The 19,536-nt window shown below is 49.3% G+C and overlaps 1 protein-coding gene across 4 annotated transcripts; it reads left to right on the top strand.

Moving 5' to 3' along the window:
- Positions 1 to 1,296: 1,296 nt before the first annotated feature.
- On the top strand, positions 1,297 to 18,397 carry LOC142010549 (protein CLN8-like). Of its 4 annotated transcripts, XM_074988912.1 has the most exons (4): positions 1,297 to 1,474; positions 6,322 to 6,967; positions 8,050 to 8,145; positions 17,992 to 18,397. In XM_074988912.1, the coding sequence occupies exons 2-4, from the start codon at positions 6,425 to 6,427 to the stop codon at positions 18,118 to 18,120; spliced, it is 768 nt and encodes a 255-aa protein (XP_074845013.1). In that variant the 5' UTR covers positions 1,297 to 1,474; positions 6,322 to 6,424; the 3' UTR covers positions 18,121 to 18,397. The 4 variants fall into 4 exon arrangements, with proteins under 4 accessions (XP_074845013.1, XP_074845010.1, XP_074845012.1 ...); XM_074988909.1 differs by lacking the exon at positions 17,992 to 18,397 and having other exon boundaries at positions 8,050 to 8,887; XM_074988911.1 differs by lacking the exons at positions 1,297 to 1,474; positions 17,992 to 18,397 and adding an exon at positions 5,111 to 5,460 and having other exon boundaries at positions 8,050 to 8,887.
- Positions 18,398 to 19,536: the final 1,139 nt, after the last annotated feature.

Raw genomic sequence — 19,536 nt, 5'->3', positions numbered from 1 at the left:
CAAAAAGTGTAAAATTTTAAAAGAAAATCCATAGCTTTGTAACTGTATGAAGAACAAAAATAAAAACCTCATCACCAGTTATAGTGAGCAGTTAACTTCTACCCTTAGCCAATGCTGTGCAGGGAGGAGGGAAGTTAAAGGCTGGGGACAAGGCACAGAATACTATTCCCTAACAGGCTTCAGGACAGGGATGCCGCTGGCCCGTGCAAAGCCCTCTGTGGAGGAGCTGCAAGTTTAGATTTCAAAATGGATCCAGAGAAGATGATATAGTAGATGTCTCGGGCCTCCAATACCCCCTTCCATCTTGCAGCCTGTTTGGTGGGGCACTTTGGGGGCTGGGCAGGCTCTGGGGGACTGCACCTCCCTCCAGTGCTGCCTCTGTTCACTCTGGCCTGCAGGCTGTTGAGGTGGAGGCAAGGCTCTGGGGCCTGCCCCCATCCTACAGTGGCCCCCCTGTGGTTGTGGGGGGAATGAGACTCTGAGAATTGCCCCCTGAGGAGTGTCCCATAGCCAGCAGGCTATGATGGAGCCAGGCTAGGAGGTCAGCACCCAGCTTCCAGTGCCTCCCCTGTGGCCTGCAGGCTGTCTGGGGGGCACCAGGCTCTGGCACTGTCCCCTTCTAGCTGCCCCACCACCCCCTCAGCTGCAGGGTCTCTGGGGGCTGTTTCTCCTCCAACTCCCTCCCCCCACTGCCGCCAGTGGCCTGAAGGCTGTCTGGGGTGACAGGCTCCAGAGGCTGCTCCCCCTCCAGCTGCCCACCAAGGCCTGCTGGCTATCTGGCGGGGAGCCAGACTCTGGTGGGCTGCCCCCCACCAGCTGCTTCTCATGGCTTGTAGAGTGGCTGGGGCTGGAGGAGCAGGTGAATTTGTTTTCATATAATCCTAGGAATAAAAAAAAAAACATGCAGCCCTATTAACAACCTACTAGAAACTGTACCAATCATTCATAAAATTAAAATTGCTCTTGCACTGTACATTACAGATGAATCTATACTTACTGCCTGGGCAACAGCTGGACCCCATTCTAAATGGTTAATAGGAAAGCTACTTTAAGCTTGTTCAATAGGCCTGAAATGTACTACCTGCTTAACTTAGTACTAGGGTCTAGACTAGAGCCTTATTTGAACCGCCCCTCCGGTAAGTGCACGCTGGAGCTGCGGCAGACCGCATGCTCTTGGAATTACTGGTCAGGACCATCTCCCAGTCACACGTGGTGAAGTCTACAATTAATTTCCTGCGGATCAAAGGGGCGGTGTCAGGCTTTATACTCCCCGCGTGCAGGCTGGGTGAGTAGGAATAAACAAAGCCGAATATTTACGGGCAATAGAGTTTGGGCTTTTCACAAGGAACGCGGCACACCCGGGCTGCAAAGTGAAAGTGAAAGGAGAGTGCGCGAGGCCTTCCCAGTCCCCAGCGAGCAGTGGCGACTCCGGCTGGCAGCGAGAGGGGGGCTCCGTGAGCCGCAAAGCGGGGAGGTGAGCGCGGGGGTCAGAGCGGGGCCGGAGCCCAAGCAATGGGCACTGATCTGCGGGGGGGCGCTGTGGGGCAGCGCTACGGCCTCGAGCGGGCTGCCGACTGCAAACACCACCCCTCAGGGTGAGGCTCCGTCCCTCCCGCCGACCCTGCTTCAGTGGGCCGGGCTCTTCTGCTAGCCACTCTCCCCTCCAAACCAGCCCTGGCACCTTCCTGCGCGTGCTGCCCGGTTCCCCATCGATTTCCTGCTCGCCTCGCCCCGCCTCGCCCCACCCCGGGCCGGCTGAGACAGAGAGGAAGACTTGCTTCCTTTCCTACCCCCAGCCTGCGCTCGATCCCGCCAGCACACGCGTGACACGGCCTGGCTGGGCGCCTCTGCCCCCCGGCTCTGTCTCCCTTCCCGCTCCCGCCTCCCCACATGCTCCCAACAGCAACAGCCACTGGGGCCGGCGTTGGGCCTGGGCCCGCCCAGTGCAGGGCCTGACACCGCACCTGCTCTGACCCGAAGAGAAGCGGCCTCACACCTGCTGGCAAAGAGGGGGTGTAGGGGGCCCCCTCCCCTGCAGCCAGCGATGGTCCAGGGCGGGCGGAAACGCGGGGGAGGGCTGGGGCAGGAGGAAGCGCCGAGTCACGTTTACCCCTGGGCTGGTGTCTGTGCAGCGGGGCCGCGCGGGAGCTCGAGGCTGGTGCGTTCCCAGCCCGGGGCGGTGCTGCGGCACGCAGGAGGAAGCGGCTGCACCACTGCAGGGCGCTGCGGGCGCCTCCCGGGGACGCATAGGGCAGCCGCTGAAGCGACCCAGCCGGTACGTAGCAGGTGGAGGCGCCGCGTGGGGAAAGCCTGGAGCCTTGGCCGGAAAACCAGGCCAGGGGGTCGGTAGCTCGGTGGGCGGGCTGTGTCTTGGGCTGCTTTTGCAGGTGTTTTCTGTGCCTTGCTCGGTCCCTGCTGGTGAGGAGGAGGACAGGGGAGTTACACCGGTAGCTCACTGCTGGGTTCGGTGAGATGCTCCGGACACCCCCTTCTGCAGCGGTTCAGGGCGAAGTCAGGGTAATTTGATTGGCTGCGGCTACGCCGCAGCTCCCTCTCCGAAGGACGGCTTTCGAAACGGAGCGTCCGCCCGGCAGACGGGTAGCAAAGGGGCGACCGCCCCCTCGAACGGCCCCCACCGCGCTTTCGAAAGGGAGCATCGGCACGTCCCAGGGTGCTCTTTAAAAGTACAGGGGCAGGAAGTGCCTTGGGCAGGGTGCTGCCTGCCACCCCTTAAAGGGCCCCTGCCCCACGAGTTGGCTGGCACACGCTGAGGGCCAGCTACCTATCCCCACACATGCAGACTGATGGAAAATGGAGGAGGCACCCCGGGTCCTCATGGACCCCAAGCAGCTTCCCTCCCCCTCCAGGCTGTGGCCAGCGCACTGGCCATGGTCCCGGCCACTGTGCACCAGTGGCTCCAGGTGGCCACCCTGCTAGGCACCCTCATGGAGGCTGTCCTCACAGCACAACCTCCTCACCCTGCCCCCCAGGTCACCCACCACATGTGGGGCTTCCCCACAAGCAGCGACTGATCAGACCAGCCGGTGCTGGAGGACTGGGGCGATGACCAGTGGCTACAGAACTTCAGGATGACCAAGGGGGCATACCTGGATCTGTGCCAATGGCTCGCCCCAGTCCTCCAGCACCGGGACACCTGCATGAGGCTGGTGATCCTGCTCTAGAAAAGGGTGACAATCTGTCTCTGGAAACTGCCCATCCTGGACAGTCACCGATCCATCACCCATTAGTTGGGGGTGGGCCGGGCCACCATCAGGGCTGTCCACAATGAGGTAAGCCATGCTTGTGTCACACCCCCACCACATGCAGGGGACAGGGGGCACCCCCGGCAAGGGGACCATCAGGGACTGGAGGGCATCCCTCCCCTGTGGGATAGGACAGGGATGGGGAGGCCTGCCTTGCAGGGACAGGGATGGGGATGGGCAGGCACACTGCACCCTGTCCCACATTCATGAGTGCGTCTCCCCCCCACACACACACCCTGCAGGTCATCCAGGCCATCAACTGGGTCCTTCTGCGGCATCTGATCTGTGCTGGGGACCTTGACAACGCCATTTGGGGGTTTGATGAGTTGGGCTTCCCAAGCTGCTTTGGGGCCCTAGATGTCACTCACGTTGCCATCCAGGCTCCGGAGCACAGTGGTGGGGCCAACGTAAACCGCAAGGGCTACCACTCTGTGGTCCTGCAGGCACTTGTCGACACCAGCAGTCGCTTCCAGGACATCTGCATGGTTTGGTCCAGCCACGCCCACGATGCCAAGGTGTTCTGGAACTTGGGATTGGGCCACCGCATGGCTGAGGGGACCTTTGTCCCTCAGCAGGAGCTTCCTGTCAGGGACACCACAATGCTGTCCTGCACTGTGGTGGATATGGCCTATCCCCTGCAGACCTGGCTGATGAGGCTGCACACAGGACACATGCAGCCTAGCCAGGATGTTTTTAATGAGTGGCTGAACCAGGCCCACAATACACTGGAACAGGCATTGGCCACTTGAAGGGGCGCTTCTGATGCCTCCTCACCAGGCTGGAGGTGGGTGTCCGCAGCATCCTGGCAGTGGTCAGGGCCTGCTGCACCCTGTACAACTTGGTGGAGGCAAAGCATGAGCCATTCATGCAGGGGTATGCCATCGAGGTGGGGCGCTGGTCCAAGCAGTCCCCTGCTGTCCTGTGCCGCCAGGCCCAGCAGGATGGGGTGCAAGTGTGGGAGGCCATGTCCCAGGCCTTTGAGTGGGGACTGCATGAACCCCACTATCTGCACACACACACCCCACCCCCACACATGCACAGGGAACTCAGGTTAAACCAAACAATAAACTCTTTAATTTCACTGGACAATGGTCTGTGCCAGTGCCAACTTAAGGGATCTGTATATGGGGGGGGGCTGAAAATGGGGGTGCTATGTGGAACTGTATACAAGGGCGTTGTGAAAGAACACTTTTTGTATGTAGACACTATGGGTTCTTTCCAAAGAACTTACTTGTGTAGACACAGCCCCAGCGTGGCTGTGAACCACCATATTTTGACACTGCGCTGGTGTGCGTGCAGCAGGGAGGTGGTTGGTTGATTGGTTTGTTTTTGTAGGGATGCCAGAGAAGAAAGTTTCTGGCACTTTCTGTTCACACCAGTGTACCCCTGCTGATGTTAATGGCTCCATTCTTCACGTCCTTGTGTGTTGCATAGTTATATACAGTAGAATGGCCCCAGCCAGCAGCTAGCCAGTCAACCACAACCTTATCTGGAACTGGATGTAGGCAATGTGAGAGCAGCAGAGTAGAAATAAGAGTATGTCATCACTACCAGGAAGATCAACCTGGTCAAGCTTGATCTTCTGGGGTGTGATTTCAGAAGTCTATTGGGGATGTGCAAAACTGAACTATCAGGGGTTGACAATTGACCTCTGTACTCCTCAGTGTCGTCAGGAGTAAGGGAGGTCCCCAGAGTTTCTCCAGTCCATTTCCCTCAGTGAGGATGGCCAAGTAAGTTGATTGCAGATAAGTTGATTCCAGCTACAGCAATTGACTGGGCAGCAGGTTTAAAACAAACAAAAGAAAGCACTCCTTCACACAGCACACAGTAAACCTTTGGAACTCCTCGCCACAGGATCCTGTAAAGGTCGACTATAACAGAGTTCAGAATGAGCTAGATAAATTCCTGGAAGATGGGTCCAGTAATGGCTATTAGCCAGGATAGGCAGGGATGTAGTATTTTTAGAAGTGAAAATAAAACAGGTCATAAAACAGTTTTCAGATGTTCAGTAACGAAGGTGGTGGGGGCAGGTGGTATTGGCATAGATGCTGGTAATGGATTATTTTAAAAATGTGTTGACAGTAATTTTTGTAAAGCATTGCAACCAGAAGGAAGGAAGGATTCATAAAAATAAAAGAAGATTTGAAGAAGGTAAAGAATCTTGTGTACTGGACTTATGGAAGGGAAAAAAATACCGGTAAGGAAAAAGACTGGGGAAGGGTAGTATATTTGTCTATAAGTAAGTTAGGAACAGTGACAGGTTTGTGACTGTAACATCAGTTGATACTAGTCATTATGCCAACAAGGAACAACAGAGGCTATGTGTATACTACAGAGTTTTCTCAACAAAACTGGGCTTTTGTTGACAAAACTAAGGGAGCATCTACACACAAGGCATTTGTCGAGAGTTTCGACAAAACAGAGCACTTTCAGTGCCAGTTATCACACTTTGTCAGCAAAGGACAAAGTGTTATCCCTCTCCGCGTTAAGGAATAACACGTCTGTTGACAGAATGCTGTTGACAAAAGTGCAGCATAGACACTCCGGTGCCCTTTTGTCAACAGACAGGGCTTTTGGTTCCTGGGCAGTCCTGTTTGCAGAACTTCCAGTCAGCTGTTCGGTTGAGAGAGGACCAAGCAGTTTGGCGTCTCTCTGTCAACGGAGTGATTGCTCTTTTGATCTGCTTTTATGTGTAGATATAATCTGTCAACAGAAGTTTTGCCAGTAGGTCTCTTCCAACAGTGACTTCAGTCAGCAGATTGCTGTAGTGCAGATGTAGCCAAAGAGAGAGAGAGACAGAGTGTGTGTGTGTGTGTGTGTGTGTGTGTCTGTCTGTCTGTCTCGCTCTCTCTTTCATCTTGTATATACCAAGTAGGATTCTTGAAGGCTACTTATCAGCCTTGATCATGGAGGGTTTTTATGCCACTTCTAAACTATTGATGGAAAGTGAAACAAACTCTAAACTGTAATGAAACGATTGAGCTTTCATAAATAAAGAAAACCTATATACACACATACAGTGTCATGCTCTACAAATCTCTTTTGTCTTTAATTGCAGGTGGGTTTCTCCTTCTGCACAGGCTCAGTAGCCATAATATAGACCAAAGTGCATGTGAGACACTTCAGACTTTCTCCAGCTATTTTGAACTGAAGAGGAAGAAATGAATCTTGCATATGATGGTGCAACCTTGAGTGCCATATTTGACTGGGACTATGCTCTGTGGGAAGTTCGTCTGAAGTTACTAGCAGCTGGGTTTTTTATCTATCTCTGCATATTTCTTCTAGCTCACTGGCTGGCCTCATGGATTAGTGCCACTTACCACACTTTGTCAGCAAAGGTCAAAGTCCGCTCGAATATAGCTATCACCCGTGCTGTATTCGGAATTCAGTGTTGTGTAGCGGGGTTGTGGGCCTTGCTCATAGATCCAGTTTTCCAAGCCGACAAAGTGTATTCCCAGCAAAATTGGAGCTGGTTTCATTGCCTAATAGCCACTGGTTTCATCTTGTGGGAAAATGTTATTGTTCATTTGTCTAATATTGTTTTTAGGACATGTGATGTGTTCTCGGTAGTTCATCATTTATTTGCCTTAGGTGGGCTTCTTGGTCTGATAATTAACATAAAATCTGGACATTACCTTCCTGTGATGGGACTGCTACTCGAGATGACTACTCCTTCAATCTGTTTGTACTGGCTGCTCTTAAGGGTAAGAACTTGCAGTATTAATTGTTGGTGATAGAAGTTGTTATTATAAAGCTCACGTTAGATCCCCCATTTTAAAAAAGAAAAAGAAAAACAAGAAATCCCCAGAGAAATTTTGTCTTCTAAACTGGAAGATTAGTTCTGAGATCAAGGAAGAATTATTTTGCCAAACCTGAAATCTTGGGAGACCTTAATTATAACATCATAAAATACCTAAATATTGGTCAAGCATGTGAAAATATCTTCCCCATTTTGTTACAAAGAAACTAAAATGGATTATTTTAAACACTTTTTCATAGAATAGCTCATTGGGATAAAGCACACCAACACTAAAAGTTAGGTGGCTAATCTCTGTTTTTAAAAGAGCTTTTTAAAAAGTGAAAATAGTAACATGAGAGTGACTGAGCCGCTCCAACAAGCTGAATACAGATCATTAAAGTTCTGGAGAGTAAATGTTGGGCATGTGTGTTGACACACGAGTGTTTCTGTGCAGTCTTGTGCAGTGAGAACATCCTTGAGGAGGCCTGCCATGGTGCTAGGGAGAAGAAATCAGCCCCACTTTTCAAACTGTAATCAGCAAAGTGTTTAGTGGTTTTCGCTTAAATTTGAAAATATCTAGACTCTTTAGAACTACAGCCACAAGCCCTAGCGGGATCACATCAGCCCTTCTCTGGTGCTTTTAATAAGATCTTAAAAATGGAGGTCCTGTCTGTGCACATAGATGGTAGAGCAATCAGAGAGTTATGGTTTGCCTGGGTTGTGTGGGCCAGAACTTCTCAGACCCCAATAACCTCCTGATACTTTTGTGACATGTCCTTGTTTTGATTATTTTCCTTGATCCAGCAAGTGGCTGCATCTAAGTGGCACTGTGTGCATGTAGTTTACAAAGTGGTTTAGAATTCTGCTGATCAAAAGGATCTATATAAATGTGCCATCTCTTCGCACTCGAGAAAATTTAGAGAATGTTTGTTATTGGGTTCACACTAAACAATGGAAAAATTAATATGTATCTCATTAATAGAAGATAACTATGCCTTATGTCGATGGTTCCATCTCATTTCTCTTTTTTTGTTGTTCTCTCTTCAGTCTGGCTATAGTAATACCCTTTTATGGAAGGCAAACCAATGGGTGCTGATCCACCTGCAACACTGCCGTATGGTCCTCGTTTATCACATGTGGTGGGTGTGTATTTCCAATTGGAATGCTGTGGTGGAAAATCTGGGACTTCCACATTGTATCATCTTTTTCACAGCATTAACTACACTTACACTAATACTTAATCCATACTGGATATACACATCGACTCAGCGGCTCTTCGGTTCAGTTGACTGGAACTTTTCAGTTTTCAGTTATATTTTTGGATCGTCTAAAAAAATTAAACAGTGAGACATCCCAAAAGAAGAGGTTCTAGTGCTGCAACAGCTCTTGGGAAAGTGTAGGTTGAACCTCTCTTGTCCAATGACATTCGTAATCCGGCATGATTTTAGTTAACCAGACAACCAGTTATGGTTGTGGCCAAGTTTCCTTTGGTTCCATAAAGTTTGTTTCCAGCCACCAGTCCTGGATCTCAGTGTTCTATGCTGGTATTTAGCTGTAATTTATCCCTAAATGTCTCCTAAGATCCCAGTAAGCACAGGAAGTGTTGGTAATGTGCTAGACAATATTGACCTCCCATGGTCTGACAAATTTTCTTATTCAGCATTGGTCAGGTCCCCAGGGTGCCAGACTGGCTTGGCTCAACATGTAGTAAAGTATAGCCAGAAGAATATGGTGCAGGTTTATTCCTGAGTCCATGAAAACAGAATTGCTTACAAGAAGTCTATGAACATATTGATCCCCTTGTAAATTACTGTTCTTGTACTATACTCATTTATCAAAAGTGTTTTAAAATTGTGGCTGTCAAAGTTTAAAATACAAATAAAATCTTTGACTCAGTCAGGATTAATCTGAGTAACTTCAGTCTGGGATGTAATAATACAATAACTCATTTTGGGGAACGTGGCAAGTTAGTAATATGTAAGGGAAGCTTCATTTCATTTATAAAAATCTACAGAATCATAATTTCTATGCTGTCACCTTCTGGAATGTAGCAGAGTGTGTCTTCCTGGCACTTCCACATTCCCTCGAATCTCTAGTTAGGGTGCGTCCACACTAGCCGGCTACTTTAAAGTAGCCACTACAACGACGAAATAGCACGCGTTGCGTCTACACGCTCCGTGTGCTATTTTGATGTTGAAATCGACATTAGGCAGCTAGATGTTGAAATCGTTATTCCCATCTGAAGATGGGAATAGCACCCTACTTTGATGTTCAACGTTGAAGTAGGGCATGTGTAGACGATCCGCATCCTACTACTTCAAAATAGCGGGGTCCTCCATGGCGGCCATCAGCTGAGGGGTTGAGAGACGCTCTGTCCAAACCCTGCGGGGCTCTATGGTCACTGTGTGCAGCAGCACTTAGCCCAGGGCTTCTGGTGGCTGCTGCTGCTGCTGCAGCTGGGGCTCCATGCTGCATGCATGGGGTCTGCAACCGGTTGTTGGCTCTGTGGATCTCGTGCTCTGCAGGCCAAGTGTGTCTGGGAGGGGTCCTTTAAGGGAGCGGCTTGGGGCTTTGCTGAACCCTTATTTCGATGGGGAGCACGTGTGTGTGGACGCTCCACATTTCCTTCTGAGGTGGCTCCTTTCGACGTTCTCTGTCGCTACTTCAACGTTGAACGTTGATGGCACCAGCCCTTGAGGACATGTAGACGATATGCATTGAAGTAGCCTATTTCGATGTCCTTACTTCGAAATAGGCTACTTCGACGTAGTGTGCTAGTGTAGACGTAGCCTTAGTGGAAATTCTAATAATAGAACTTTGTCAGAATTTGGTCAAGTTGGGTATTACTCAAAAGCCCTTTTTCCCATGAATATATTGGTACCAAATATTAGAAACCCAAAACAAATATCTAGAGATGTATATATTTGAGAAAATAACAACATATAAACTATTTAAATTATACTTTAACACAGAAATGCATTGCTTGAATGGGGAAAAAAAGACATTGATCTTTGGTAATCCCAGGGAGTTTAACCTTGAGAGTTAGAACTGAAAACGTTTATTCGCGAAAGTCATAATCAGTGTCAACTCCATCTAGGGATCCACTGCTAGACACATTGTCAATCTGATCCTGATCTGTGTCACACTCTCGTCTCTGTGTAAGGCAGATGACTGGCAGACAGAAAGCATCTGCTCTTTGCAGATAATGTTTTGTTTAGCTGAAGGATTGATGTGGGAACTCATGATATTTCTTGCATAATTGGTGATATCAGTCTATCCTCCAAGACAAATCAATGCCCATTGGGGGAGGGTAGTTTTGGATGCCCTCCATCATCCTGAAGCCATTTTAATGCTTGATAGCAGGTGCAAATGCATTCTTGCCAATGGCAATTTCTCTATTTGTTGGCTGCTTGGAAAATATCCACCTGCATAGTGCTGAAAATGTTGTAATGTTGGTCTTCAAATGGTAAATTCGACATTTGAACACCCCTAGTGCATTTATGACCTCATCAGTCTTAGCCATTCAGAGCTGGTTTGGAGCAAGGACAAAGTGTTAGGAAGCCAAAGGACATGTCTCCCAGTAAGGTAAAGACTAAAGTAATTTTGATTCCATTCCAAAGATGTAATTGGTCATGTGTTCAAGCTGTCCAAGGCATGTTAACTGTACCGAGCAAACCGTGGGGACAGGATATATGACTGCACAGGTGAATCTTACTTGGGTCATTCACTTAGGCTGATCATATTGGATGTACCTGTCTCCCGGAACATGTGGTATGGTATATCCTGGTTGTCTGGGTCATTTGAAGGTGCTTCTTCGGTCTCTTCAGCAAAGCAGTAGTCAGTGAAGCTGGCCTTGGTTTTAGCACTTGGAGGAGCTGGGATTATCAGTACTGCTGGTGACTCAGTAAGACAGTAGAAGGATGAGACCTAATGGAGCTCTGCAGCTCTCTCTCTCATATTCTTTTTTGAAGCTATAAATAGCTTATGTGAAACTGAGCTTATAAAAGCTATTCTGCTTTTATTATTATTTATTATCTGATTTTTAAATTTCCAATTGCTAGCATTTTTGAGGAACAAGTAGGGAAAGGAAATGTAAAAGTCAGTGTAAGTTGCTTCAGACAGAAACCCCCACATAACTCAAATTTTCGTGCAAGTCAAGGGTTCCCAGCTCCCTGCTGAGGATTCCCAGCTGGTCAATTTCCTGGTTTGTAGAATGGCAGAGAGTCTGGAACCAGGGGACAGCCTGGTTCCCATCTCCCCGCTGCTTGCCTCTTGTGGGACTTGAAAACTGACCAGCTGTTCAGTTTCCAAGGTTCTGCAAGCAGCAGAGAGCTGGGCACCAGGCAGCTGCCTGGCTACCAGTTGCCTTCTGCTTGCAGAAAGGGGAAACTGAGCAGGGCAGCAGCCTTGATCAGTTTCCTGGGTCCAGCCGTTGGAGGGGAGTTGGAAACCTGGGACAGCCTGGCTCCCGGCTCCCAGCTCCCCTCCATTTCTTGGAACCAGGAAACTAACCAGGGCTGCTGCTCTGCTCAGTTTCCTGGCTCTGCAAGTGAGTTGAGACAGAAGCCAGGCTTCTGCCTGGTTCCCAGCTCCCCGCCGCTGTGGGGACCAGGAACTTGTTCTTGTCGGGGATGGCAGCTTGACTCACGGCTGCTGCCCATGACAGCAGCAGTTTCCTGTCAGGGCGGCAGCTGCGAATCAGGCTGCCTTCCCTGACAGGAGTGGGGAAAAACTGCTTGGAATGTTGAAGTAGCTGAAGTAGTCCCCTGACTATCTTAGGCGCCGGCAGCTGCAAGCCCCCAGTTATCATAGGGTAGATGTAGCCTTAGTCTTGTAAGACTGTCAGGGATATTGCAGGACATTCCCATCTCTGTAACAGTCTGCACTTGGAGTAGACAAGGATCATCCAACAAGTAAAAGTTCTTCTTCGAGTGGTCCCAGTGGGTGCTCCACATTCGGCGTCAGGCTTGCCTCAGCGCTGCAGATCGGAGATTTCCAGCTGTATCTTGTCGGGTTGCGCATGCGCCGATGCGCGTCGGTCCTTCGCGCGCTTTCGGTCACACGCGCAATCCGGTCCACACCAGTTCCTCTCAGCCACCAACGGCTGCAGATGGAATCCACTCTGGCTCCAACGCCTGAGACAGATAAATTCATTATAATATAGTTACTAGTTTGTTTTCTCTCGTTTTCTAAGACTGTTAAAGTTGTTTCTTGTATATAGTTTAAAAAAAAAAGAAAAAGAGGGGGGAGGAAAAGAAAGAATAAGAAACTATCTTATAGACTATAAAAGTTATCTGCTTTGTTAGCTGTTAACTGCCTTACTTAACATTGAAAGGAGTTAAGCACCCTGAAAGAGATGTCTTCGCCAGGGTTTAAGAAATGTGAATCGTGCCGCGAGGCCGTGCCCACCTCCAATGGCCATAGTAAATGCATTCGCTGTCTGGGAGAGGCCCATGTTCCCCAGAAATGTCCTCACTGCTCTAAACTAATGGCCAGAGCAAGAAGGGACAGGGAAATGAGATTAAAAATGATCCTGTTCGACAAGGCCCTCCAGCCTGAGCCGTCAGAGAAGCCCCAGAAGGAAGGGCCCTCAGGGCCGCATAAGGGGAGGGCAACCTCCTTACCCTCCTCTACGCATAAGAAAAAGAAGCTGTCCCCAATTCGATCCTTGCCAGTGGTACCTGTGGGCAGGATGAGCGAGGCACAGGGCCGTGAATCGCTGGCAGCTCAAAGCAACGAAAAGGCCGCACAACATGGAGCAGTGCCTGGGGCCCCGACCAGTAAACGGTCGGCACCGAGAATCCTGCAGGTGCTGACATGGCAGGCACCGGAGGCTACGGCACTGAGTAGTCCCGGAACCAGAGTCCCCGGCACAGGACCCAACGGTGCCAGAGGCAGCTACTCTCACGGAACCGCGTGCAGCGGCACCGGGTGCAGCACCAACAATCGCACCGAGGTCCCCGGCACCAGAGATGACAGCACCCACCTTTCAAATGCACGAGCTGGGCAAGGCAAGATCCAAGACCCGGCACCACAGTCCATCCCCTGACATTCTTGGGATGCCACTGTCTCCTAGCTCTCCTCCCAAGATGGGTAGGCCAGAACGGGCAGCAATACCAACAGCCTTCCTGAGACCTCCATCTCCATTTATTCAACCACCATCTCCCTGGCTCAGACATCCTTCACTGGTCTCCATAAATGGAACCGCATGAGCGCTTCTATAGAGCATCCGCGCCAATTTCAACATCATCAAGGTGATCACGCTCGTCTCGGCGCTATACATACAGACATTGGTCATGGTCTAGATCTCCATCACCAGGACCCTGCCCCTGCTGTCACAGCCGCTCATATCATGGCGAACATTATCAGCACCGGGGCTCAAGATCGAGGGGCAGATCCCTGCCTCAACCTTCAGTGCATGCCTGCATCCCTCCTCTCCCTTCAAAAAGAGCACAGGCCTCTCCAGCGGGGAAGGGTCCAGAGTTTTTGGACCTTCCCCCTAGAACCCTCAAGGGAACGGGCACACGAGGTGTCTGAGGAACCAGAGGAGGATTATCACAGTGACGCCTCCTCGTCCCCGCCAGATGAGGCGGTTGTCCCTGGGGATATCTCCCCCCCAGATGACCTCAGACAATTCCAAGAGCTTTTCAAGAGGGTGGCACACACTCAGGACATACAAATTGTGGAAGTGCAGGAGAAACATCACAAACTCCTCAAAAATCTAAGACCCCCCAATCATCTAAGATAGCCATCCCACCTGACAAAGCCATTTTGGAAGCAGCCACGAATATATGGCAGACCCCTGCCTCCATTCCACCTACAAACAAAAGGGCAGACAAGAAGTACTTTGTACCACCCAAGGGTATGGAATTTCTGTTTAACCACCCCCAACCAAATTCCCCAGTAGTCGAATTTTTGCAGCACAGATCAAAGGCACCACAATACAAGTCTGTGGGGTCCGACAAGGACGCAAGAAAACTGCACTTATTTGGGAGGAAGGTTTACTCCTCCTCCACATTATTACTGCGAATGGCTAACTACGCTGCCCAAATGTCAAATCATAACTTCGACAACTACACTAGACTTACCTCTCTTATGGACTTCCTCCCGGATGATAAGAAACCGGTCTTGAAGGCAGTAGTCCAGGAGGGCTATGCAGCTTCACGAACAGGCGTCCAGATTGCCCTGGATGTAGCGGATATAGCGGCACACTCCACAGCCACAGCAGTGGTAATGCGTAGACTGTTGGCTCTAGACATCTGGCATCCCCAAAGATCTGCAAAAGAAAATCGTAGATCTCCCATTTGATAAGGAAAAACTATTCGCTGACTCCACTGATTCGGTCCTACATTCCAGTAAGGATTCGAGGACCACACTCAGAACACTGGGGATGTACACCCCTCCATACAGGAGAAAGAAATTTTACCCTCAACAAAGGTGTTATGCCTACCAACCCCAGCGCTCGCAATATCAGCAGGGTTACAATCAGGGACGCCACCACCACCAACAGCATAGGGCATTCAGGCGGCGTCCCCAACAAGGACATACATCATCGGGGCAAGCCCCAAGACAGCAAGTTTGACGCGGTCATGTCGAGGACTGCAATACCAAGACCGTCCCTCACTGCCAATCACAGCATATGTTCCACCGCTGACTCAAACCGTTTTGTCCTCAATGGCAAAGCATCACGACAGACAAATGGGTGCTGGAAATTATAGCCAAGGGATACACCATCCCTTTCTGATCCCTACTGCCACCAAAACCCCCTACCCAGTCCCTCCCCAGGGACCCCTCTCATGAGATAAGGTTGAAGTGAGAGGTAGACCACCTTACATTTATAGGGGCAGTGGAGAGAGTCCCGGACAAATTCCAAGGAAAAGGTTTCTACTCCCGATATTTTCTAACAGAGAAAAAAACACGAGGCTGGAGGCCAATCCTGGACTTACGGGCTCTCAACCAGTACTTGTGCAAGCAGCACTTCAAGATGACTACAATTGCCTCCATAGTCATGGCACTGGACGATGGAGATTGGTTTGCAGCCCTCGACTTACAGGATGCATATTTCCATATAACAATCCACCTGGCACACAGGTACTTTCTTCGCTTCAAAGTGGGCGTGGAGCACTTCCAAGACAGGGTCCTCCCATTCGGTCTTTCTTCAGCGCCCAGAGTCTTTACCAAAATGCTTGTGGTAGTGTCAGCCTACCTACACCAGCAGGGCGTGTTCATTTTTCCGTATCTGGACGACTGCCTCCTGAAAGGGGTCTCAAGGGCAGATGTCCTGCGCATGACAGACATTGCTACAAGGACCTTCCTCTCAATGGGCCTAGTCATCAATTTCCAGAAATCGACGACGGAGCCCACACAAAACATAGAGTTCATAGGGGCACGCCTAGACTCTACTACATCAAGAGTATATCTGCCTGATGCCTGTTTTCGCACCATCAGATCCCTGGTGCAGGTGATGACGTACAGCCCCACAGTGCCAATCCTAACCTGCTTATAGCTCCTGGGGCACATGGCAGCCACCATGTTCGTGGTGCAGAATGCCAGACTACATATGCGAGGCCTACAGCACTGGTTGGCGAGCATTTACAGGCCGATGATTCATAGCATTCACAAAACTGTATCGCCCACAATGGAGGTGCGAAAGTCACTGGCATGGTGGGCAGACCTCAAGAACTTGCTGTTAGGGGTGCCTTTCCATCAACTGCAAATTGCGGTTTATCTCGCAACAGACACGTCCCACGTAGGATGGGGAGCACATATGGGCAGCAAAGTGACACAGGGGCAATGGTCCCCCACAGAGACAGCGATGCACATAAATGTATTGGAACTCACGGCAGTGTTCAATGCATGCAGGCGGTTTCGAAAATACCTGCGGGACAAAGTAGTCAGAGTCAATACTGACAACACCTCCACAATGTTCTATATCAATCAACAAGGCGGGGCCAGATCTCGTGCGCTATGCACAGATGTGGTCCGACTGTGGAATTGGTGCTTTGCGAACAACATAACGCTCAAAGCCTCATACCTGCTGGGTGTCCACAACGTGAAAGCGGACCAACTAAGCAGACACTTTGCTCTCATGCATGAGTGGCAAATCCGCTCCGATCTGCTCCGCAAAGTATTTCACAGATGGAGGTTTCCCCGGATCGACTTGTTTGCCACCTACACCAACAAGAAATGCCCGCAATATTGTTCCAGAGCAGGCATTGGGCAAGGCTCATTGGGGGACACCTTCATGCTCTCATGGAAGGGTCCCCTGTTGTATGCATTTCCTCCCACAAAGCTCATTCACAAGGTCCTAGAAAAAGCCAGAAGGGAAGAGGCGTGCATAATACTTATAGCCCCAACATGGGATTGACAGCAATGGGTTCCCTTGCTCCTACGCATGTCATGCTGCCTGCCACTCCCCCTCACGATAGTGCCGGACCTTCTCATGCAGAGTCAGGGGTCCATAGCACACCCCCATCCTCGAATGCTCTGCCTACAAGCATGGCTAATCCATGGCTCAGTGCCTTAGAGAGAACATGCTCAGAAGGAGTAAAAGAGGTTCTGAAGTGCAGTCGGCGGGCCTCCACCAGGAGGACTTATGCACATAAATGGAAACATTTTATATCCTGGTGTTCGTCCAAGCAATTGACTCCTCTGGATGTTTCCATTCCCACAATCCTAGAGTACTTACTGGAGCTGAAACAAGGCGGACTCACTCTATCTTCATTAAAGGTCCATCTTGCGGCTATATCAGCGTTCCGACATATGGAGGAGGGGCCAACTATATTTGCCCATCCCATCACCACAGGGTTTCTAAAAGGGCTAGCAAACCTATACCCCCTGCGGAAACCATTATCACCTTCATGGAGCTTGGATTTGGTCCTCGACACACTGTCTAGACCACCCTTTGAACCATTAGCCATGGTACCCCTCCGGCTACTTACCATAAAAGCAACTTTTCTTCTCGCAATTACATCAGCCCGTAGGGTGAACGAACTCGCAGCAATAATGGCAACGCCACCCTATACGATTTTTTTCAAAGGAGGCGGTGAATTTTACGATTACACCCAGCCTTCATTCCAAAGATTGCCTCAGAGTTCCACATTAATGAACCAATAGTTTTACCTTCATTTTATCCGAAACCGCATACCGCTAGTAAGGAAGCATGGCTACATTCACTCAATGTGAGGAGGGCACTGGCCTTTTGCATAGATAGAACTAAGCCCTTCTGGAAAACAGACAGACTCCTGGTGTCTATTGCACCCAGATCAAAAGGGGAAGGCCTATCCTCACAAAGAATTTCAAACAACGTTGTATCCTGCATAAAACTGCTACGAGCTCCGTAAGACCCCTCTGCTAGCTCCACCCAGGGCTCACACCACTAGAGCAATGGCGACGTCGACAGCCTTCTTCAAAGGAGTTGCATTAAAAGACATCTGCAGAGCGGCGACATGGTCATCCTACAACACCTTCGCCAAGCACTATGCGATGCACCAGGTGTTGGATGAGGATACACGTCTAACGACAGCAGTCCTTTCAGGGGCAAGCTGAACATAAATCTAGTGCCCACCTCCATTTTTGGGGTCACTGCTGGGTAGTCACCTAATGTGGAGCACCCACAGGGACCACTCAAAGAAGAAAGAGAAGTTACTCACTTGTGTAGTAATGATGGTTCTTCGAGATGTGTCCCCATGGGTGCTCCACTACCCACCTGTTCCTCCCCTCTTCGGAGTTCTGCTTTGTGTCTTTCAGGAGTATCTGGGGCAGTTGATTGAGGAACCGGCGTGGACCAGATCGTGCACATGACCAAAAGCGCACGAAGGACCGACACGCATTGGCGCATGCGCGACCCGGCAAGATACAGCTGGAAATCTCTGATCTGCGGTGCTGGGGTGAGCCCGACACCTAATGTGGAGCACCCATTGGGACACATCTTGAAGAACCATTGTTACTACACAAGTGAGTAACTTCTCTTTTATTTCTACCTTGTAGATTACGTTGATAGGATGGGGAGACTGCACCCTGGCAAGCAGTGACTCTGGAGAGGATTTAGGGGCCCTGGAAGATCATGAACTGAACATGAACTCCAGTGTGTTGCTGTGGTTAAGAAGGCTAAAGTGATTCTTGGATGTATCAGTGCTGCGGCCTTAAGCTTTAGAGAGTAAGGTGCTTGTTTCTCTAATCTGTTGGTGAACAGGGTAAAGAGTATCCCAGAGTAGATTCAGATTGTAGCTTACCAATACTGGGCAAATTCTCTGGCTTCTGGTATGTCAGAGATTGTTAGAATTTTGAAGATCATAATGGTTCCTTCTGGCCTGAAAACTTGTGAGTGATAGCACTTTCCTTTTTCTTTTTCCTCACATGGATTTTTTTGAAAAATAAAGTAATATGAACATTAATTAAACTAAGCTCTGTAAAGTCACTTTAAAATGTATCATCTTGTAATTTTTGCCATTTACAGATGTAAAGATTTTAATTGTAATGTAGTGAATACAGTAAATTAACCTAAGTACTGTTACTGCCAAGTTGTACGCACTCACTAGCATAATGACGGCTGCGGTGATTCGAAAGTGCTGCTTTCAAATCATGCACCACCCATGGAGATGGGAACCTTTCCAAAGGACGCCCCCCAGTCTTTGAAAGCCCCTTCTTGCTATCTGCTGTTAGGAAGAAGGGGCTTTTGAAGACTGGGGGGGACCTTTCGAAAGGCCCCCGTTTCCATAGGTGGTGCATGAATCAAAGCGGCACTTTCGAAGTGCCGCAGCCATTATTATGATAATGAGTCATTGCATATTCACGGCAGTGTCTCATTAGCATCTTCTGACCTCGCTCATTACCATGTCCCTTTCAAAAGAAAGGAGCTAGTGCAGATACAGCTAAAAAGTGTTCTTTTGAAAGTGAATCAAAAGAATGCAGTGCTCTTTTCAAAATTGGTCTTCCTTTTGCATTACAGGAACAGCGCTCCCTTTCAAAAGCTTCTTTTGAAAGAAAACGTGTGTAGATGCTCTGCGTGGCCCTTCTTTTGGAAGAGCAGTCCTAATTTTCGATCCCTGGCCCTTTCTTTTGAAAGAGTGGGGGCTGTGTGGATGCTCAGTTTCGAAAGAGCAGATCGCTCTTTTGATCTGCTTTATTCTTCCAGAAGGGCTTCTTTTGAAAGATCTCTGTAGTGTAGACATAGCCTTATTGTGATCAAATATGTAAAATAAAACGTAACTAAAATTGTAGATGAAAGCTAAGCAACTTTAAAGCATTTTCTCTTATGAATTGTCATACTGCAGAATGAAATCTCTCTGCAATCTTTAGCTTAGCATATCCAATTGTCTATCATGGTGTATATTCCATTTGATTATGCAAGCATGCTCCTATCAACATGTAATTGGGTGCCCATATTTTTAAGGTTATTGTGCATAAAATGGATAGAAGCACTCAGGATGCTAAATACCCTTGTCTGTTGATAGGCTTTAGATGCCCAAAGTCCTTTTGAAAATAAGATTTAGGCTCATAGATTGATTGCGACCATGAATGCAGCAGTGCCTA

Source organism: Carettochelys insculpta, chromosome 3, assembly GCF_033958435.1.
Source record: "Carettochelys insculpta isolate YL-2023 chromosome 3, ASM3395843v1, whole genome shotgun sequence".
NCBI lineage: Eukaryota > Metazoa > Chordata > Testudines > Carettochelyidae > Carettochelys > Carettochelys insculpta.
Note: the sequence above shows the minus strand (reverse complement) of the source record. Positions and strands in the feature narration are given on the sequence as shown.

Bases quoted from the DNA above. Each gene is read 5' to 3' on its own strand.
- LOC142010549 (XM_074988909.1), top strand. From the start codon at position 6,425: ATGAATCTTGCATATGATGGTGCAACCTTGAGTGCCATATTTGACTGG. The intron at 6,968-8,049 runs GTAAGAACTTGC...TTCTCTCTTCAG, and splicing joins TGTACTGGCTGCTCTTAAGG to TCTGGCTATAGTAATACCCT.